Source organism: Diorhabda carinulata, chromosome 5, assembly GCF_026250575.1.
Source record: "Diorhabda carinulata isolate Delta chromosome 5, icDioCari1.1, whole genome shotgun sequence".
NCBI classification, from domain to species: domain Eukaryota; kingdom Metazoa; phylum Arthropoda; class Insecta; order Coleoptera; family Chrysomelidae; genus Diorhabda; species Diorhabda carinulata.
The window spans coordinates 16,526,307-16,550,680 of record NC_079464.1 but is presented as its reverse complement, the minus strand read 5'-3'; the positions used below and the strand labels follow the sequence as shown (position 1 = coordinate 16,550,680).

General features: G+C 30.5%; 1 protein-coding gene across 2 annotated transcripts in view; it reads right to left on the bottom strand.

Annotated features, from left to right (window-relative positions):
• LOC130894088 (uncharacterized) overlaps window positions 1–24,374 on the bottom strand; it is a 98,204-nt gene that overhangs the window by 18,376 nt on the left and 55,454 nt on the right. For both annotated transcript variants that reach the window (XM_057800663.1, XM_057800664.1), the window contains exons 2-4: window positions 11,045–11,266; window positions 9,352–9,514; window positions 7,304–7,503 (exon numbers count right to left, since the gene is read on the bottom strand). In XM_057800663.1, coding sequence (XP_057656646.1) covers window positions 7,304–7,503; window positions 9,352–9,514; window positions 11,045–11,266 — 585 coding nt within the window. The remainder of the gene's footprint in view (window positions 1–7,303; window positions 7,504–9,351; window positions 9,515–11,044; window positions 11,267–24,374) is intronic.

Below are 24,374 nucleotides of genomic sequence, written 5' to 3'. Positions count from 1 at the left end.
ATTATTTATTAAACATAAATTTTTGTGCATAATGACAATTTTCATCGCTTGGGTAAAAACCCATTTTCCATTGAAAAAGTTTTTTACTGAATCTTCAGAGAAAATTGGAGTTTTTCTATTTGTTTTTTTCTATATTCATGTATTCTTAGATTTTGGTTTTTATTTCATTAAGAACTACTTTTGCTTTTATTATTAATTTTAACAATATCATTTTTTTTTAAACAGTAGAAATCCATTTCGGTTACAAGTTTTTTGTCGGACATTAGATTTATTCTAAGCGCAAATCTTATAATCAAATACATCTTTTAATTTTCTACTTCATCGTTTGTGTCACTATCAACATCATAAGAGCTATTATCTATTTCTATACTTTCTTCTATATTTTGTTGCTGATCGTCTAAAGCTAATCCTTCGTGGCACAAAAACACGTCTTTATTTTTAGAAAGCACAAATATAAGCAATAAACAATCCTTAATAAATTGAAAACGAAGTGTTCACCTTTCTTAAACGAGACAAAGTGGTGTGTTCACCTTTTGTAAACTACGGAATGCCTAAACTGCACATAAACTTTATAAGTGTCGCAGCTAACATGCTTTGTCCTTATTGATCGCACGTAACAATTAGCGCATCTTCTCTCTTGCGCTTCCACTTACCTGGAGCAAAAGCCCTTCACCAAAATCATGGCAACCTCTTTTTGTGGCCATTGTGCACTTGGCAACCATGGATTTTCATGTTCAATGTATATAAAACCGGTCAATGCAGTTAATTAACAATAATATACCTGTTTACAATTTGCAACCCTAATGCTGCGGCCGACTGAGAGCTGTCAACTATTTTTATTTTGATTTGTGACATCAGTTTCTTTCAAATGCTTACAGCAGATTGACTGAAAAATCACATAGCTGCAATTCATATTTGTATATTAATGACATTAAAATTAAATACAGGTAATTGCGGCTAATATTTACAAGGCAACCTATCCTTAATCTATTCCATACATCCTCAAGAGTCCTTTAAAACTAATTTCATTAGAAAAATAGACACCTGCAAGATCAAGCGGTGTGATCTTAGACTAATATACCCAATATATACTTTAAACTAAAATGAAGTGTACGGTGATTAGAAATAACGCTTCGCTTGAAATGGAACATTAAAGTATTACTTATTGAAGCCATGAAACTTGTAACGAATGAAAATAGGAGTAATGAAAGATGTAAAACAAAACCAGGTCCGTGCTGGGTACATCAAAAGGAGGGGGTGGTACAGGAGTGACGAGAGTGCCAGCCTAACAGTCAAGCATCGCGTGCTATTCGCTTCACTCAGAAAGAGATACATATTAGCCTTATTGCTTGCTCGTTATTTCCAGCTTTGATCCAATATAAGACGTTCTCGAACGTTTTAGAACTGAAAACCCAAAGTCTGTGCTCTTAAGAGCTTTCGATACATGGTGAATATCAAGTCTGGATTTTCCTTCTGCCATAGGAAGAGTGTAGGATGTAAAGTAACTATAGACGATAACGTTTTACTATTTATTTATGTTCAAAACTTACAAAGACCTCCAAAAAACATTTAAAAGGTGTCTCCAATTAAGGGCTGTGAGTGCGTAAAATTAGTTTCTCTAATTTTACAACCAAACTCACAACTTTTCAATATAAAACTAATTCTGAACATTTTTCATATAAAACAACAACTAATTTCTAAGTTAAATTAAGGAACATGAAAGAAAAACTGTTGGCATTCTTGAAATAATGATGAAAAATTTTAGAAAAACTCTTAAATAAGACAATTGTAAAACCAGACCACAACCATCAAACCTGGATTCAATTTTTTTTTAGACAATTAAAAGTCTTTTCTTTTCAGAACATTGGAAGTTTTTCTGGAACGGAACTTGAGTCATTATTAATCAATATGTGACTGTCCGTGTGCATCAGGACGAATATTTCTGAATTGTCATCAGTCATTGTTACTCTCAATCTGGTCTTGATTAACTTTAAAAAAACTTATTCGCAAGTAATCTATGTTAGTGGAAACGTTTCATTTTCAGCTTGATTTGAAATAAGGTTCAATCAACAAATCTTTCAGAACATCGATTCTGAGGCCGCCTCATCTTCTCATTGAATTTAGCAGCAAACGTCTTAAATGCTTCTAGTGCTTCATTGAAACTGTTTCGAAAGTCTTTCAGTCTGATTATAGCAAAACAGAGGTTATGTCGATGAGACAGTTAATTTTTATATTGAATTAAGTGGTAGAAGTGAATCCAAACGAATATACGAGTAGAAGACTTAAATCTCAGTGTCACCCCTAATGATATACACTGGTATCACTTTTTAGATTTGACAATCTTCATGTAGCAAATATAAAATCACTTCATGAGGGGTGGCAAAAAAGTTTTTTCCAACAATTTATTTGGTTGAATGAAACGTATTCTAAGAGTCAAAAATAATGCAATAGATATAAGTTAATACACAAAAATCGTAATTTTCTTTTGCTGACAGTGGGTGCCGAGAAGCAAGTTTTATTTTCCGAACAAAATTTTACAATGTGTGAACGTTAATCAGTTATGAGTTTCTAGGGGACGTCTGCATCATAAAATTTTTATTAGCTACGCCAATTCCGTGAATTATTATAAATAAAATTTGAGAAATGATAGAGGGAATTGAAAATTTTCCATTAGGTTGTATGAAGTCAATACTTTTAATATTCAATGTCAGTCAATAAATTACTTATATAACCTAATATATACATTATTTCAACGTGTACTATTTTGTCACGAGCATACGGTATATTTCTCCAATATTTATTATAGTAACATTCCAAAAAGTATAACAAAAAACCCACAAGTTAATCGTTAGCAATATTTTCTATACGAGATTTATTTATTTAGATAATGTGCCAAGAATGCAATCCAGTTCACTTTTGATAGACTAACGACGTACTAACATACCAGGAAAATTACAACGCATTTTTTCCACTATTTTTATATATAATAATGTGTGTCGAATATGCTCGAAACAACAGGATCGAGATGTGTACTAAACCTTGGTTGGGGACAACTTAAATGGTTTGGCTACGTTGATAAAGAATTGATAAAGAAGATGTATGGAGCACGAATTTAAAAAAACAAGGAAAAAAGTCCAAGGAGGACCTGAATAGTAGAAATATGGATGTCAGGTAAAAAACAAGGAAAAGAATGACAGAAAATAAAGCACAAGAAAAGAAAAAATGTGAACATCCGTGGAAATACGAGCTCACGAAATAGCTCAACTTCAACAAGGCCTATACTAAAAAGGTATGAAGGTATTAGGATCAATTTAAGTTATTTTTCATTTACCTACTGACTTTACTTCTGCTGATCTTTTTATAAATTGAAACAATTAGTCATCATCACATCACATTGTAACATATTATGTATAGATGGAGCTGTCCGTATGTTTTCTGAACATAGAATTTTTGTCTTTAGGATTAAAAAATGATGTGAAACGGTGAAAAATATCCTAAAGATAGAATGACGCGCTATGTTACAAGAGAATATTACCGATCCCGCTGCAAGTCAAAAGCAAGAAATGAATATTAATAATGTAAAAAGTATTCAATAATAAATTGTTGGATGCATTTGAAAGCATTGAAATTTGCTAGATGTAAGAGTAGCTTAAATAGGGACAAAGGGCCAATTCCTAACAGCCCACTCTTTAGTTTAGTAGTCAAAGAATAAACATGAATATTCCCGCCCAGGAGTTTTTTTCCACTTGAATTCATTTTCATGGGAGAAGGTTTATTGGTGGGAAAATTTAGTATAAAACAGGTAAGTCAAGTTATTAGATTTTAGTTTACCTTCAGTCTCTGAAGACGATAACTTGGTTATCGATACGCTCGTCAGACAGTGTAATTATTATGAGTTTTTGTGTAGTGGTGGCGTAAATAGTGTGTTCAACATGAATATCGTCAACGGTTCCAGAAATTCCAGCTTAGTTTCTCAAGAGCTAACTGCTTTGTCGTACGCGTGCCGTATCCTCGGTCTTATTACACAGTTTCAGTTGTTCTAATATTAATATTCAACTTTTCTATTCTACTACTAGAAATATATATTATATGAAAATTACTTACGTCTGTCTCTTCCAAAAATTTTCAAAAGTACTACAAAAGTACTTAATTTTATTCAAGAAAATGCTATTCCACAAAAGGGCATGTCTATTAAGTAATTGTGCACATATTTCTTGTAGACTTAGGGTCTTATCATACTAGTGGATTGCGAGCATATTCAAAGCGAAGCGGACTCGCAATGATCACGCAACGCACGCGCAGCGACTTCGTCGCGGACGCATAGCAGCGTGAACGCCATTTTGTACTGTAATCATGGCATTATTGGGAGAGTTATTTATAAGTGAAATTCAAAATCATTTTATAATATGGCACTAAAAAGCAGAGAATTTTGTGATCGTAATTTAAAAAAAATGCATGGAAAGAGGATAAAATGATTACAAAGTTAATGCAAATTATTGAGGAGAGGATGAATAAAGACAGAAAAAGTACTTAAAGTGAACCCGAATAGGGCGAATAATCTGCCGGATTAACGATAATTTTCTATTTGATAATCCAATAATTTATTGAAGTAATGCACCTAGCGACCGGCGTTATGAACATAATCTATAAATGCGTAATTATATAACATTAGGCACACCTTTCAGTTGACTCCAATAGAGTTATAATAAGTGTTTTAAGGTTCATTAAACTGAAAATTCTGCAGAGCTGAATATATTTAATTAAGTTCTAATTACATTTATTTTTGTGAATAAGATTCATTTAAAAATTTTAATGAACAAAATTATAGTTGATAGATAATATTATTTTAAAAAATGTTTTTTCATGCGGCAATCTCCAATCAACTTAAAAAATAGTGATATTATTGCATCTCATTTTCAAGATACTTACAAGCGATTGGAAATTGGATGATTACTAATATCCACAAGGTTTAAAAATGCATAATAAGAGTTCCAATCAATTTCCTCAGCCACCAATCCCTACAATTTACATATTTACGGTATTTGCAATTTTTCAGTGAAAATATTGTAGCATTCCTTTGGTGAGTTTAAAAAATATTACAAACAGTTACACTTCTCAATACACATTTCTTTCCGTTAGTGCAATTTACTTCGTTTTGACATTATCTTATTCAATATTCACTCTCTAAACTTATCCTTTTGTTGAAATGATGTTTTAATAATTATAATATGGAAGTTTTTTCAACTGTTCTTGATGGAAAATGACTTTTCATTGTATGAACCAGGTCTTCTTTCACGTATTTCCACATCTGGTTGATTAAAAAGTTTACAATTACAATAATACTCAAATTAATCAGTTTCACCATCAAAATTCCTTTTAGATTTCAAAACTCTAATGAGTTAACCCCTACTTTCTAAATTTCTGGACATTAACTCGCTTTAGAACTGAAATACTGCGTTTGCAACACTCTTAGTTACTTGTATTTATTCAAAATCGTTCTGGTAGACCAAAGAACAACACAAAAAATCCTTTTCTTCATTTTTATACGCACTAATTTTTTTGAGTGTTATGTACAAGTTTTCACTTAATTAATGATCTTGCATATCATCATATCCTGTATTTTTTTATGATTTATAGCGTTTTTCTATTACAACTGCGGATTAACCATATATTGATTATTAGCGATTAAATTTTTCTAAGTACAAATCAATATTAGTTTTTCGTTTACAAGAATTTATTAAATTGAGTTCATGATAAAGATCTGTCCGAGTTATATTGTCATAAAATTTCAGATATTATCCCAAGTAATAAAAGATGGACACTCTGCGATTATGTGTTTTGAAGTCAATTTGCAGTTTTCACATTTATGGGTCAATCGCGTATGGCCTAGACGGAAACGCGAAAAACGATTTTTCGATAGCACTGACCATGGTTTCAAGAAGTCTGCACTTTACGAAGCTTGTATGTGGACGTTGACAATTTCTTTTTCCATTCATTGAACACTTTATGTTTTGGGGTTAATTTGATACCAGTTCACGCACTCTGCACTATCAATATTCACAGCTTCTTTAGCGACTAGGTCTGCGTCTTCGTCTCCTTTTATTCTCGTATGTGAGGGGATAAAACAAAACGTGAGTTTTTTGTTGTTATCTTATATAAATGGCAGTTGCTGCTGAATTTTTATTATATTCGATTTTTTAAGAGTTTTGATTTATCTAAGAGAATTTGTGAGTATGAGGTGATTAAGGTTTATAGCGTTGATGAACTTTTGGAATATCTTTCATATTGATCGTATGAGGGCCGTTTATCTCAACATCCGATAGGCTACAAATAAAAGTCAAGAGGAGATTGAGATATTCTTAATACCCTCTTCACTGAAAGTTGCCGCCAATAAAGCCTAAACCTTTCAGTAACAATAGAATACAAAACAGAGCTTGAAACTTCTGGAAATTCCGTATATAAAGCAGTAATGTTGAATCAGCGGTTTTGTTCAACCATTCTGTCAACTCGTTCAACCAGGTCATCTGAAACGACAGTTTTGCGTCCTTGATCCCCTTCATCATGCACATTATTACGGCCATCTTTGAACTTTCGACACCATTCACACACAACACCAACCCTTATGAAGTTTTCCCCATATATACGACTCATTCTCCGATAGATTTCTGCAGCACTATGGCCTTCAGTCTGTAGAGAACGAATAAGACTCCGCAATTCACACTTGGTGAGAGCATCAATAATGACGTTTATGTTGCTCAACGCCGATTGACGCCTGAATGTCAAAAATGGCGGAATATGTAGTGCTAAAGCTTCACAGTTGCCTGCAGCGCATGCACGTTGGCGTGGCGTTTGCACGGAGCGATCGGAGGTTGGAAAAAACGGCCCTCGTATTAAAAACATATAAAACCACTTTCGGTAGCAAACAGCTTTTTTCGAATTATTTTCTGTCTGTATACCTTTGCGATTTAAATATTTTTTTTATTGATACAACCTCCTATACTGAAAATTCGATTGGTGTATGATAGTCTAATTTTTCTATCGTCTGAAGCTTCCATGATGTAAATGGATCATTGGGTTGACCCATCTGCATGAAACTTCACGCTTGTGTAGTAATGTTATGCATAGGGTGTAATATCATTTATTGTTGTTGAAAAAGTCTAAAAATACCAATTCGTCTCTCAATCCAAATTTTTACTCTCTATATTTCGAGCTCTATAATCTTAAAAAATATGCGATCACTTCCATCTCAGATGGTAATTTTTCTAATTTATTTTTGTAAGTTCAAAATGAAATTTCTACTCACTTTCTGATGGTTCGTCATTAGATCTACCAAGTAATCTATTACATCTTCTTTTTTCAAAATTATCCAACGGCAAGTGACTGTTGCATTTAGTTATATTGAAGTTTTTCTTCCGTTTATTGTATAATTTGAATTCCACGAATATATTCGTTTGCGTTTTACATATGTAGGACTTTTTTTCTGTACATCTTCGAGCTACCCACCTATAACAAAAAGCACTCATAGAATAATTAGTAACAAAATCGAGATTAAAATGTATTGAACAGTACTTTGGACATTACTAATCAAGTCTTGAAAACTAATTTATAAATCTTCGATCGGTGCAATTATAATTTAAATAATTAAAGCTGTTCAATCAATCTCATTTGAATTGAGTATTTCAAGTATTTCCTTATTCGGCGGTGTTGAAAAGAGGGAAACTTTTTATTTTCACTTCCTTCTCTCCTATTCAATGCCCTTATATAGATAAACGCAGCACAAAATTTTCACCAAAAATGGGATCTAAGAACAAAGTGAATTTGTAATATTAGTGGGGGAAATATTATATGTAATGACGACCCTTTTCAAAATGATATTCACAAAGATTCAAAAAGTGGTTTTCATATCTTACAGGGGTAATATTTACATGAATGTTGACCTACATGTGTCTGATTTCCATAGTGAAGGTTCTTGTGATTAGAACATCCTAATATCGAAAATTGTAAAATTGTAGTGAGTAATTGGAAAAAATTCATTTTTGAATACATAGGTCTGACGGAAATAAATACCACGAATATTTTTTACAAAATAAATTGAACTTTTGCGAAAAAAATGTTGATAGAGAATATATATAGTGACGTTATAATAGGTTACATGATTTTACTAGAAAAAATTTAGATTAGATTAATAAAAATCTTTTAAACATTTGTTTTAGTACGTAATTCGCAATTCTGAACCGATGGGCCAAAAAATACGAAAAATCAAACAACTATTATAGAGTTCACCTAATTAAAAAAAACAATTAACGGAAAATATTGACAGTTATTTTGTATAATTTGAGAAAAAAAATAATAAATTTTACGTTCATGAGTTAATGGGTGATTCCGTTCTAACTGTGATATTCAATGTCCTGTATTGTTTTTTTGTACTAGTCATTAATTAATAATCAATTAATAAAAATTTTGTGTTAATTGAATAATTCTTAAGATATTTAAACATTATTTTTATACAATATAACTTGCCACTTAAAGAAAACTTATACTACATCACTTGAATGTCAGTACCGTGTCATGTCCATTCCTAGAATTTACCGATAAATTATTAATTTTTTTTGTCGTAACAAATGATTTAAACTAATTACCTTATAAATTCTAATGTTTATGATCAAACTGAGGAAAATTGATGCACTTGTTGTTTAATATCTTAAGTTACCATGTCAGTACCGTGTCATGTCCATTCCTAGAATTTACCGATAAATTATTAATTTTTTTTGTCGTAACAAATGATTTAAACTAATTACCTTATAAATTCTAATGTTTATGATCAAACTGAGGAAAATTGATGCACTTGTTGTTTAATATCTTAAGTTACCATGTCAGTACCGTGGATAAATGAGTCAGTACCGTGGAACTCAAAATCCGACATTTGTGTCTTGCTCGTGATACTTTGAAGTTGTAGTAAATTCCTCTTAGAGTTTTATTTTTACAGTAAAATAGATGAATAATATGCATAAAAAAGTTAGAAAAGTTAAATTTTAAAATCTTGAAATTTTGAATACAAAAAATCACAGTTAGAACGGAATCACCCTAATGCGCATCGTTGGTTTTAAAATGAAAGATCCAAAATTTCCCAAATTTTCTTGAATAATTGCAAATAACATTCAATATGGCACCTAATGAAAGAAAATTGTGATGTGAGTATTTATTATAGCGCCAAAAAAATTCATAAATTTTAACTTTGAACGCTGACGAGCATCGTTCGTTTCGAAATGAAAGCTCCAAAATATTTCAACAATTTTCTTGAATTATTGGAATGTATAATGATCATAAAAATAATAATTGGTAGTTCCTTACTTATTGTTTTTAGCGCTGTTGAGAGCAATACAACTCCATTTGAAGTTATCTCCCTTCTTAACTTTGGTGAAAGCATTTTGTTTAATAAAGTTTCCAGTAAGACCCCATTTCCACATTTTTTGTTTCCAGTCATAGATACCGTCAATCCATTTTTCAGAGAGACCTGAAAATTAATAAGTAAGATGTAGGTTTAAACGAAATTTTATAAATATCTGGAAAATTAATTTCATTACTATTACAGAGAAATATTTTTTTAATATCAGTTACACATTATTTTTTACGTGCAAGAATAATTGAGAAAATAAAATTGTGTAAACTTTATACAAGAAATGTTTCGTCCCCTCAAGTGATTTTTAGTGCTTTCAAAAATGATATTTCAACATGAATGTTGCTGCACACCTAATAAATAATGGAGTGAATATATGAAATCAACGCGAGTACAATATTCGTCATGAGAGATTATATATGAGGAAATTATCTACAACGGTGTGCCGTGGTTGCTTGATGCTGATCAAAAGTTCTCTAATATTAGAGTTCAATGACTTTTATTCAATGATATTATTGAACGTGACACATTTGAATTTTTTCGTCAACATGTTACAGTATATGAAATTTGTATACCATTTTACACAAGAAACGAAAATAGAGTCCTCTATTCAGGACACCTGCATCTAAGAAATCAAAAACTGTTTTTGCGCCAATAATTAAAAATGTATTCATATCTAGTTAGCGTAGACCAGTTCTATACATAAACAAAATATTGCGTTACCATAGCAACGAACAATAACTTATTAGAAGTTTCAATGTAAAGTTTGACGTTAAAAAAGTTAAAAAGGATGTCATTTGAATATCAAGTCATCATTAAGTACATGTATTTAAAAGGGTTAAGAGGTAAGCAGAGTTACGAAGATATACTTAATCCCCTTGGTGATAAATGTCCTTCGTATGCGACCGTGAAAACTTGGACTGCATGCTTTAAAACAGGTAAATTTTCTATTGAAGATGATGACCGATCGGGACGCACTGAATATTTCATACGAACGCGTTCGTCATATTGTTCACGTCAATTTGGACATGATAAAAATTGCTGCAAAATGGATCCCCAAATGTTTGAATGTCGACTAAAAGCGTGTAAGGGTAGAAGCATCACGTTCGATCTGTTCTCGATTTGAAAACGATGTAGACTTCTTGAACCGAATTGTTACTATGGATGAGACTTGGGTACATTTCTATGATCCAGAAACAAAGCAACAATCGATGGAATGGCGACACTCTGGTTCTCCAAGACCTAAGAAGTTTAGTGTCCAAAAATCTGCTGGAAAAGTTGTGAACGTATTTTTAGTGGTCCAAATTCGAAAAAAAAAGCATAAATTGTACTACGAATCGTTCACTCATTCACCTTAATCTCCCGTTTTATCCCCAAACTAGGTGAAATTATTTTGCAGAGAGAAATTTGCCCGTAGCAATGAAATGATCTCACAAAAGCTTCGACAAACCTTACTTTTTGAAATGGATGAAATTTGAAAAAAATGTTGTAGATATTGCACATAATTCAGAGGAAAAGAATCTGAAGCATTAAATGATTTGTACCCAAAAACCTGTGATTTTCATTCAAAAACTCGGACTTGTCCTTATATTTAGACATATTTCAAAATTTACGTATTATTGAATCTACTATGAAAAATAAACTCACTAATTGTTCGATTATTATCTTGAATGATAAATCCTTTGAGAAGATTTTCTTCTTTCAAGGAGTCGAATACTAGTAAAGTACTGTTTGAAGCTTCGCACTGAAATCGAGCGTTTGTCCACGTGACTTGTTCATTTCCGAAATAATAACAGTTTCGTTTTATTGAATGAAATCCTGTGGGACATACATAACTTGTTTTAATAGTTTGTCCAGTCGCCCTCGTAACTGAAACAAAAAAAAATACTTCAAAGAAAATCCATTATTTCTGTGTATGGTAATAGTTTAATTGTACAAGTCAGATACAATACAGAAATAGTTCTAACGAGTAAAGAAATTTGTTATATCAAGTAAGGAAGAAAAATGACGTGAGATACCCTATACTTTTTCTATGGATACTTTATTTTTATGTGTTCTATACGAGGTTGATAGTTAAAAAAATGGATAGTTATATTTGAGGCATTTTAGCAAGTAATTTTTAGTAGTTAGTTTAACTTTAACACATTATGTTAACTATAGAATTATTGATATAGGATTCGGCAACATTGCTCGAATCTCAACCGTTTTATAATTAGAAAATCTGCTCATTAATTAACTAAAATAATTGCAGATTACCTACGGAAACGGTGATTTGTATGTGATTCCGAATTATGACCCTCAGGGGATGTTTTATATATTCTCCATTTTGAGACTTAAAAAAACGTATTTCGTCCGTGTATGATCAAAGCTATGCATAAATGCATAATTTCTGTCATCTCAGTAGAATTCTCATGAAACTGTTATATTTTGGAAAACTTTGACTTCAGTTTATCCGCTAATTTTATTGAGAGGGCAGAATTTATATCATGTTATCAAATTTCATATTTCGAGGCTACTCACAACGGCATGATGTCTCTGTGGAGCCAATAGCTAATGCAGATGGAAATTAAAAATGAAAATATAATCATCCATAAACTTTTTTCGAACATATTTTCATCAAAAATATTTCTTATTATTGACAATTAATGAAAGAATATCATTCAACGACCAGGTTAAATTTCGAATCATAATTAGAGTATAATGCATTATTTTGCGCAAGTATGTTAGAATGCAATGACGATGATTTGTGTTTCTACTAGCATTGTACAATTTCTTCAAACTTCGTCATCAAAAACGAAATTCCTTTGCATAACAGACAGTGCTACATCCTTCTCGCTCATGGCTCTAAGTACATTAATAAGTGAGATTATGCGGTACAGGCTGTTCTCTACGCTTGGTAACAGACCAGCCTCTTTTAAGACACTAACTTTTTCGCGCGTGTATTTAAAAATTCTGATTTATATATAAATCACCCTGGTACATCAACTGTTGCAATTATTATTTCTCCGGAATATTCAATTTTATTTTTGTTTATCTGGATTGAGGATAATTTTAAACGACTTCTTTGTAGTTAGTTATAATTTCTTACGGATAAATTCGTACTTTATCATAATCATATTTTTCCAATTTACAGTTTGAATATCAAGATTTCCATTTCTTTATGGATTTTACAGAGTTTTTGTTAGATTTTAATTCACTTATAAATATTTCCCAGATCCCATAAAAACGAAAAGTTATTTTTATATGATTTATATAATTATATAATTGAAATTTGTCTACACTTTATTCCATATGTAAGAAATAAATTTTAGCGTTATTATATACTATGTGAAAAAAACCCCTGAATTATACGCAGATCCTCGACAATGTTGGAAAAAATTTTAGTCCTCTGTTCAGAATTTTTTTAAATTTGGTGCAATCATAATAGAAAATAATTTTTAAGATATAAAATTTTTATAATGGCATTATCACAATGTACTTTACAATTAAATTGAATGTTCAAAATGACCGCCATCCACTTTTTGACAATAACCGAGGTAATTTTGGAATTTTCGTACATTTCATACAACCTCAGAGGTTATTTAGTTAATTTCTTTCCTTATCCTAACTTTTCAATCAACAATATTATCTGGTGTATCAAAATATACTTTAGATTTTGAATAACCCCATAAGAAGTGATTGAGAGAAGTCAAATCAGGTGATTTAGCCGGTCGTTCGATCATTCCATGTCTTCGAATCCACCTCCGTCTTGTTGGTATTGAATAGATCGATCTCTCTCATTCGGATAATTAACATCAAGAAGAAGTTTTCGTAATGTAGGAACTAAGAACTAAGAAAAATCTGGATAAACCACATCGTTAACTGTGCCCTTAAAATAATAAGGGCCAAAAATTTTATTGTTAATAATTTATATGAATTATACCAGCCTAAACGTTCACATTTTTAAGATATTGAGTGTGAGCCTCGCACATCCAGTGGGAATTTTTTCTGATACAATATCTACAGTTCTCTTTGTTTACTGTTGCGTTTAAATGGAACGTCTCTTCATCAGACAAAACTATTTTGTTCATGAACTACAAATATTCAATCAGGATCATCTCCATTTAACTCCAGAACCAACGAAACTTTTTAAGGGTGATAATTTTTATGCAAAATTATCCTCAAACTCTAGAAGTACATCTAACTTTTTTTCATCAGTAAATTGAACATTTCTACCTGATTTTCCAATATTTTTCACATGTCGAGTAGACTGTAAAATTAAACTGCGGAATGTGTTGACCAGGGGATTTATTATTAAAAATTTCACAAACCTTCTTTTGAGTTCTTGTTTTATTTTGTCACAACCAATTATCATTAAAATGTCTATTTTTTGAGTCGCGGAAAAATATTATACTGACATCTTTCTGTAACTTTAAATACTTGAATGACAGTAGCCTACTAGATTCATATCAATTGTTTATTTGGCTTTTTGAATAATATTTTAGTATCTTCAAAGATTTTCTCCTGATGTTTAGTAAAACAAATACGAAGATATCTGATTATTTCTGAAGAGTATTTCAATAAACCAGACAATATTCCTGATTTAGAAGATAAAGTGAAGTTTCAAAATAACTCCTGAGGTCATACAAAATGTTGTACGAAAATTCCAAAATCGCCGTTATTGTCAAGAAGTGAACGATCATTCTGAAAATTTAATTTAATTGCATATTTAAAAATGCATTCTAAATATTATACGAAATTATCTTTTACATCTTAAAAATTAATTTTCTCAGATATTATTGCACCAAAAACCTTCATATTGCTGAACAGAGGACTAAAAACTCTTTCCAACAAGGTGCTACACGACCCCCTTTCTTATTTAAAATGTTGTATCGAGGGGGTGATTATAATTCAGAGGGAATGCTAGAGGGATAATATTTTCATATTGTAATTTGTCAATTTTAGAATAAAAATCGACCTGTTTCACATAGTTTTTCACATAGTACATAATAACGCTAAAATTTATTCCATACATATTCCACGCATTAGTAGAAAGTAGATATAGCGCTTTATAAGTTTCATTTTTTTCGATTTTATGTGATTTCGGAAATATTTATAAGAGAATTTAATTCAATTGCATACTTATGTATACATCATATACTTTATCAGTAAGTTTTTCATCAAATTAAATTGCGTGAACGTGGTGTTTGACTCTTTTACTTAAAATGTGTTTTAGACGGTCCTGCATTCTTTAAAATGCCAAGAAATCTACAAGATGGAACAAAGGACGGCATATGGTTTATTACATAGTGGAAAACCGCAAACTGATTGATTATTACTTACGATAAGCAGTTTTATATAGGCCATATAGCCTTATAGGATGACGCTTATTTTAATAGCCATTATTTCTCGCTCATTGATTTATTTTGAATATACTATTGAAAACTTTTATTGTAAAACATATCGAATCATTACCATTATTTACCTATGTAATACCCTAGGAACTTATGATATATTTTCAATCCTCTTACCAATAGTCTTCGTTCCATTGGATGTCGAACATGTATAAAGTATTTTACCAATATCTATGGATTTTGATAAAAGTGTTCTTATGTAATTCTCTAATACAGAGGTGTCAAACTCAAACTTTTGCAGAGGGGCCATATATTGAATTTTGAATTCGTAGGTGGGTCAAATTGAAAATAAAAAAAGGGATGAATTATTGTAACTTTTGTTTTTGACAAGCTTATTGATGTGACGTTGTAGTTATTTTAAGAATTGATTGGAGATGTTCATTCGTAAGTCTTGTGCGATGTTTGTTCTTATTTATTTTCATGATGGAAAACATCTGCTCACATGAATAGGTACTACCAAACATGCAAAGAATGCGTGCTGCATGCTTTTTTAATTCTAGCTAATTATCCAAACTCTTGAAATATTGTGTATAAAATTTTCATTTGCAAATGAACTGGTGCCTGTGAAGCTTCAAAATTGAATGGATTGTTGAAAATTCGGAATTCCACTTCATTCCATTTTGTGAGTCTCCGTCTTCTGAGATGATCACTGCGTCGTCAGCATAACATATTACTTCTATTTCTTTTTTTCCCATTCGGTATCCCCTTCCAGGTTGCCTTACCTCGTTTATAATCTCTTACAATTTTTCATTCTAGCATATTATCGGTGTTCAGGTCTTCGATTACTTTTATTATGTAGGGGTGAATCTTCCTTCTCTTCAGTAGAGTTGATACATCCCTTAATCGTAATAATCCCTATCAAATGCTTGAGTGAGATCTATCAAGCACATATAGGCTTTTATTTAACTCTAAAACCTCCAGTAAAAAGTTTTTGTACTGCACTCATCAAGCTAATACCTCGATAATGTTGTGAATCATTTCTATCACCTTTTTTGAAAATTGGAATCAAAATACTTTCTTTTCATTCTGATGTTATACTCTTGGTGTCGAGTATTTTATTGGAAATAGTTCGTATTTCTTCGTGTAACGTGGTACCTCCATACTTAATCATCTCGTTTAATATTTCGTCAGTAACTTGAGCTTTTCTTTTTTTCATTTTAGTAACCATTTATTGTATTTTCTCCAAAGATACGGTACAACTCTCAATTTGTTCCTCATCTTGATGTACTTGTTTGGCTTTCTTCTATTCCTCAGTAGGTTCAATATTTTTTTTGTCCCCTGTAAAGATCATTCTCCATATCACACGAAAATTTTCCCAAATTCCAAATTTTCCGAATATTTCCTTTGACCCTATTTCTTACAAATTTATACTCATTATATGTCACTGCTTTGGATCTATACAGCAAGTAAGATTTTTTCTTCTCTTCGTCCAGCATCTTAATTTCAATATAAGTATATGGTCTTCCACCGTTTTTTATGGTTATAGTTATTTTAAGAATTGATTGGAGATGTTCATTTGTAAGTTTTGTGCGATGTTTGTTCTTATTTATTTTCATGATGGTGAACATCAGCTGCCATAAATAGGTACTACCAAACATGCAGAGATTGCGTGCTGCATGCTTTTTTATTTCCGGATAATTATCAAAACATTTGAAATATTCTGTATAAAATGTCATATATATATAACACCGTTAATCTCATTAAATTATTCTTTAAAAACACTGTCCAATTGAAAATCTATCAACTCCATTTGCAAATGAACTTATGCCTATGAAGCTTCAAAATTGAATGGATTGCTGAAAATTGGAAATTCCATTTCATTTCATTTTGTGAATGTCTTCAAAACGATTGTTGAATTCCCTAATCAAATTTTGCAGAAGTTGAGAATATTCATTCAATTTTTTTTTGGTTTTAAATGAGGCAAATAGACAATCAGATTTTTCCCCTGTAACTTAATATTCAGATCAGTCAAGTGTTTACCCATATCTATCAAAAAGGCAAAATCAATCCACTAGTCATTGTCATAATCAATTGGTTTTGCCTTTTTCTAACATGAAAGATAGTCTTGTAATGCAAAAAATCTTTCTAAAGCTACTCCTCGACTGAGCCAACGAACTTCCGTGAAATAAGGGTCCAAATCTTGTAAAAATTGCCTGAACTGTCGGTGATTTATTTCTCTGCTCCTTATACAATTTACAATTTTAATTATAGGTTGCACGACGTGGTCGATTTTTAAATATTTGGATCCCAACGATTCCTGATGAAATATACAGTGAAATCTCACCAAATTCCCTGATGTTTTCTGTTTTGATTTAGTGACAACGTCCGAATGTTAGCCAGTCATGGCAGGACCACCATCCGTAGTCGTGCTACTAAGTACATTCCAGTCGAGTTCATATTCTGCTATCAAATCCAAATAAAATTTAATTATGCATTGTAATAGATTTTGTAACAGTCTTATATTTAACTTATGATTGTTTTTATGTGCCAATGGCCAGCGTTGTCGAGGCACGTTAAACTGAAATAAATAATTAGTTACAAAGCCGTGGACTTGAGAGTACGAGTATTTGAAACATCCGTAGAGGAACCGAATGAAGTGTAAAAACTCTAAAAAACATAATTTTTCTTTCTGTGACACATTGCGATCGCGGGCCTTATTGATAAGGCCCAGAGGCAGGAAGCAGCCCTTTGGCCGTATCTTTGACATGACTGCTCTAATATAATTTAAAACTAATGGAACATGGGTAGAGCAATGTCAATATTAGTTATTTATTTAATTTTGTGTTTGTTTGTAATTACTTTTATTTAAATGAAATTATTTTGAAGTAATTTATTACAATTTCTTGTTGTTTGATTTTCAATTGTCCATCCCAACAATTTCAGTGAAAGGTAAGGTTATGGTCATATGTTTATTAATATACGTTGTTTTGAAACATACGCGTAGCCAAAACGTGATTATTACAAATTTAGAAATAGCTCGCATACACAGCTGAGAATGTTGAGACTATTTATATTTTATAGAATGCTTCATCTATAAATGATAGTTGCTTGATAAAGTGCCAAAAGCTTCGAGTTACGTAAATATCTCATTTTAGATTTTTATTGAAAAATAATTATATCATGTCATTATGTCTGAAACCGTGATAAATTGGTTTGATCCACGATTTTTAGATTTTTTATGAAATATAATCAATTATCGATGAACTAATCATAAAATGAAGACGAAAAAACTGGTTAGCGGTCTATATACAATGAATCAAGTTTTTAATAATAACGAGTTCCACGTTTTCAATTGAATTCATTACACATCAAAATAAAAAGTAATGTTTCACGAATATGGATAAAAACTATTAATTTTAAAATCCGAGCAAAATAAGACAACAAACAATTCTTGTTCCATTATTATTTAAAACAACATACTATTATTATTGAATGATGTATAAAAATTTAGTCTTCGGTAAATCTTTATTTATCGTAAGGTCTATTATCCACTACTACAATTGAATTTTGATCTAGTTTATCTCAAATTAGTCTTCAAAATTAACTTGGTAGTGAATTTTTTTTGTCAATTCAATGCCAGACGACGACCATTAAGGTGTCAATGTGTACTTCCTAGATCGAACATTACCCAAAGTAGTCGATATCATCCTTTGATCTCGAATTTGATTTTTCCTGGGTCTACATGAGCAAAACATGATTCTGGCCAACGAAGAGGTCTAAAAATCGACCAATTAATCAAAACATGTATATACTTGAAGATAATTTTTTTTAATTTCTTGTTTCTTAGACCTTTTGATATATTAATGCATCTTAATGTTCTTGATTTTAGATCTCTTCTGTTTTAAAATTAGTTTTTTTAATAATTTTTTTTTAGTCTTGTTCTAGGACTAATAATGCAGTAGAAACTTGTTGTTGAGCGAGCCGATAAGGGTTATAAGGTCATATAAAATAAAAATGAAAAACTTTTGGAATGTTCATGTAAAGTAATTAGTACGGTGATACAAGTGTATTCGAGTCGGGAGAGTTATGAAACTTTGTTAATTCTATCAAGCATCAATTTGAATATTGAATATTGAAGTTGATTAATTATTGATTATTAAGAAATAGCAAAATTTAATACACCGCTTTTTTCAACTAATTCATTCCCCGATTATGAATACATAAGTATTAGAAAGCTCGGAAATATAATAAAAATAGTACACTTTGGTGTTTGATTTTGCTACAACCCCACTATGAAAAACGCTTATTTATTCTGAGGGTTTTCGAGGATTGGACTACTATATATATCCTGGAACATTTGTACTTGTAAATAAACTCTTTCCGATATTTTTAAACAATAATGGTACTTCGCAGGCCATCACCGTCATGATATTTGTGTTAACAACGTCGAAGCAATATTTTCATCTAACCATTCCAGATGCACTTTTTAAAATGCATGTTCCCTGCAAAAATCCATTTGTTATTTTGTATACATATTTTTTTCTCACAAAGTTTCCCGAGGTTTTCCTTATCGAATAGACATCTTTATCTATCTTACTAATTGAAAATGCCTAGGCTTAACCCTTTTTGTGTTTCATATCCTCGATTTAAGTCCAACAAGCATGTTTTGACCTTTTATGTATTCAATGCGATTCAAAATTCAAGTATTTTTTGAAATTCTCATTTGAGAAATTACTAAATTTCAAACAGGTAGAATAAACTAGATGTGAAGGAACAAGAAATAAACAAATTAACTGCATTTTTTCGATATTCAAGGTTTGCTTACATATTAAAAAAATTGAACAGGATATCCTCAATATTACTTCAGGCTTTTTGAAAATTTGAATCTATCAAAGTTAATATGCGATGATTCAACTGTCGAATTTGAAAAGAAAGTTTTAAAAATCATACAACTTTTCACAATTTCAATTTTCTTATTTTTAGTTATATTACTTTTTGATTCAATATTTTTGTTTGTACAAATAAATATAACGCTTTGTAGAATTCAAATATCTGGCAAAATGTACACACGTTCAGTCCCATTTTGAATTCCTCGGTATTTAAAATTGGTTTTAATTGAATCACTGATTTGAACTGAATTTTCTCGATAATTTGAATTTAATTTTCGTAAAATTACCTTACTTTACCATTGTAGAAACAAAAACATTGGAAAAATATATAGTGTCTTTCACTTACTTAATTTATCTATACACTTAAAGTAGACTTAACTAACTCATAACTAAAATTATCAACTTATAACTATCCATATAATTAACTATTCATTACATCAAATAGAGCTGTTATTATTTATTATTTCGTGCCGTTTACTATGACTATCAATTATAAACTAACTCTCGCTGCTAGAGAAAATCGAGTATATATCAGAAAAGAATTTATAAGATTATAGAAAGTATACCTAAAAAATAAACAAACAAACGAATAAATGAGAAGGCTTTTCTAGAAATTATATACATGAAACAATGTAAACAAATCATCGCTCTAGTAAAAACATATATAGAAACGGACATTATACAAATTCCCTGAACCGGCGTATCCTCCAAATTTTAGACTCCCTTATAACCTAACAGCATCAGCTTTACGGTCTATGTTGTGGATGAGTCCATAAGGAAGGTTAAATGTAACAGAAGCATTTGATATTGAATTATTACGGAGTAGTAAGCTGAGTAAAATTTGTCAGCCCAATCCGACAGCTGGAAGTAACGCTATAAGGCAGAATCTTGGAGTCCTCTTTTTTTGATAAGTTGTAGGTTAACCAATTAATCGTTTCTACTTTTTCTTTATGAAAGAAGTACAATGATTGTCAGTATGCCGTTCAATTAGAAATGTTTGAATAAGTATTTTAAACAAATAATTATAATTTATGATAATTTTCTTCGGAATGTCTCTTTATGGTGAACGGATTCCTATGCATGTACAACGATCTAAAAATCTCCTCGACCATAAATTTTATTAAGTGAAAATCTTTAGATTGTACAGATTGTCCCTGCGAAAGTTACGTATTGTTAACTATTAGGCATAATTCGCCCCTGGTCTTTAGATAGTAGTGTAGAAATTTTTATTTCGTTGAAAAGACTACATCTATTGAAAACTCATAATGTTCAAATGTATAATTTAGAAAATGCACTTAATCATAAGTTTTTATTCCGCAAAATTAAAGACCTATAACTCAAAAACGATGGGTCATGAGAGGAACTCTTTCTTATGTCACAGCTTTATACTCACTCCCGAATTTTTTGCATCAAGTTCCCGGAATATCCTGTATATCTTTCATATTTTATTGAAGTAAATATATAATTGTCAATCCTGCATGATTTTTATTTTTTTTCTCAATTAGATAAAAAGAAATTAACGTGAATATTTTTCATATAAAGATAATTATCATATCAACCTTCCTAGATGAGATGGTGAAATTATACTTTTTTTATTTGGAATTATTAAATTTCTTATAAAAATATGATATTGAATGAAATAATTTCTGTAGTATCTGTAATTAGTATCACATTTCACAGTTCAGTTAAATTAAAATTATTTCGATAATTTTTATTTTCTCGTTTTTATGTGACTACTATTTTGTCGTTATAACTTTGTCAAATTTGATGTTTTTATTTTTTTATTTTATCTATTCACCAATCTACAGTTTTCATTTAAAAAAATTCTCACTGCAAAAAAAACGATGCCGTTGGTAATAAAAATATCATTATTGAACGAATTATGAACGGATACTTCAGTCTGAAAAAACTGATCTACACTTGACTTTCCATTCTATGTTAAGTGAAATTTTTCCAATGGATTAGCAATTGTTTTTTTTTGTAATTCCATTTCAATTATTTGAATCTTGACTATTTTCTTATCTTCAAGGCAATTTGAAAAAAGAAACGGTGCCAAAAAAATTAATTGAATTTTTAATTATAGACAAATTACAACTATAACTTGACCATGCGAAATATTTAACGATAAAAATAACATAAAAAATTCCAACAAATTTCTATTTGATCATTTTGCTGAAAATAGTTGGTCATTCTTGGCCAACTGCAAGTTCCGTTGTTTTAGATTTTTCGCGATGTGAAATGGGCCAGTAAATTTGTTTTTAGAATGCCATCAAATTTAGTGATTTATTTATGTATCAAAAATTCTAGGTAAATAATCATGAACAATAAGCTGAGGGTCTCAGATCCGAATCCGAGAATTGTAAGTTGCCCCAGGATATATATCCTTGGTGCATACCAGTTTGTTTTGAATGATAATTTTTTTTATTTAATTTGATTTACCAAATATTCATATTCGCCTGCGATGTTACCTTGACATTTTTATTGTCTGCATTTTTGTTGTGAGTAAGACAAGATTAGAGGATTAAATGAACAATGAGAAAACAAGATTTTGAAATTAATGACCAAATTGCAAAGAAGGCAGAATAAGTCGCACAAAACCTTTTACATAGAAAACCCAAACTGTCATACGACAATTAATATGACTAATTTTTGAAGTAAACATCGGAAAACTCTCATAAGTAATAACCAAGGACATTGTTAATTGCTCGATAAAATTTTATAACTGATTTTGTCTATGGCGTCGTATCCCTATAAGCAACATAGTTCAGTCATTTAAGGTATTTCACCTAAGAAAATTGAGATACCTAACTATAATGTCGTTTAAAGTTGTTAGTTTGACATCCTAAAACTCTTTTTAAAACTCACATATAATTCGATGTCAGCAACTTTGAAAAAGTTGATTCAAAAGTCTAAAAAAATCGATTTCTTGCACATTTTTTACCAATAACTCGTTTCCTATGAATTTTACGCTAATTGTATTACCCATCTATTTTAGAGCATTGAATTTTCTACAATTTTTGTTTCAAAAATCTTTTCATACGGTGAATCGTTTCTGAGATAGAGGTCAGAGCGCACACGGTTAAAATCCTATTTAAAATCAACTGGTAGTTTCGATCAAAATAATCTCTTATAAAGTTTATAAATTATTTCTAAATATCTAATTATGAATGATTTTCTTCTTTTATCAACAATTACATTATATTCAAATAATTATACTTAATACTTAATTATTTATTTACAAAAATTCATTTAATAGCACTTACCTACCCCTTTTAATTTTACCAATCAATATCGAATGACATTTTTCAATAAACATTAATCACATTTTTATTTATTTCCTATCATTTTTTATTTATTTAAGAATAATTACTGTGAATAAGATTTGAATTATAATATGATTAAAATTTTTCTCTCTACGATTTTGAAACTATACAGGCAGGTGTAAGCAAAAAATATATGAATATAATATAATTGTCGATGAAAATGAAAATTAATTCATAATTATATATTTAGCAATAATTTATTTTTATTCTTAAATTGGCAATTTACAGTATTAAAATATCATCCCCTCTGAATTATAAGCACCTACTCGAAAATTTTAAGTAAGAAAGGGGATCTTGTGGCACCTTGTTGGAAAGAGATTTTAGTCCTGTGTAAAACAGTATGAAGTTTTTTGTATTTATAAATTATAAATGAGAAAATTAATCAAGAATTTATTAATTTACAATTAAATTTACAATTAAATTGAATGTTCAAAATGACTACCATCCACTTCTTGACTATAACCGATACAATTTTGCAGTTCTCGTACTACATTTTATATGACCTAAAGGAGTTATTTTGTTAATTCCCCCCTAACTTTTAAATCAGTAATATTGTCTATCAAAATATACCGTATATTTTAAATATACAGAGAGTCAAATCGGGGGATCTAGCCGGCCATTCGATCGTTCCAAGTCTTCCAATCTACCTATTTCGAAAAACCTCGTCCAAATAATTTCTAGTTGTTGGTGCGAAATTCGGTAAAGCCCAATAAACACAAACAAGTTAATCAAAAAAACTAGACTATCTCAGCATTAACCCTCACAAAATGACTGTCACTACCGTACCCTGCCACAACCTAACCCTACTTAATTTTATTTATAAAATCAAGTTTTCAATTGCTTGAAATTTTTCTGATACGTTATTGGTTCTGTGAAAATAAATATGCCATGCAATTATTGTTGTCTTCATTGACAATTGGAATATAATCTTCTCTTAATAATCTTCTCTCTAGAAATCTTATGGACAACGAACAAATACATTTTTAAGGTCAGGATTTTTATTTGATTTACCAAACTTGACACCTAGAAATAACAACCTTGAATAATGTGCAGTGAGCTACTTGCCAAACAATTACGTAATATTTATATAAAAATCTGTAGGTCGTTGAAAACAAATACAGGCTTGATAAAATTGCTGTCATATTAACAAAACAAACAAAGAACAGGTTCATAAATCGTTGATAAATAATAATAGTTTTTGAGCGAGTTTTTTGTGCAAAATATTTCGTGTCTATCGCCTAATAACCAGAAATCTCTACAGGACGTGAATTTGCAATCGGTAAAGGAGAATTAAAACATCGGCAACAGTTACACTGAACGATGGATCCCAGACAGTCGTAATTAGGTGTTAACCCAGAAGAACTCGCGAGGTGAGATTTCCTCTAATTATTGGATGTTCTGAATCTTTTAAAGATATTTTTGAAGATTGGAA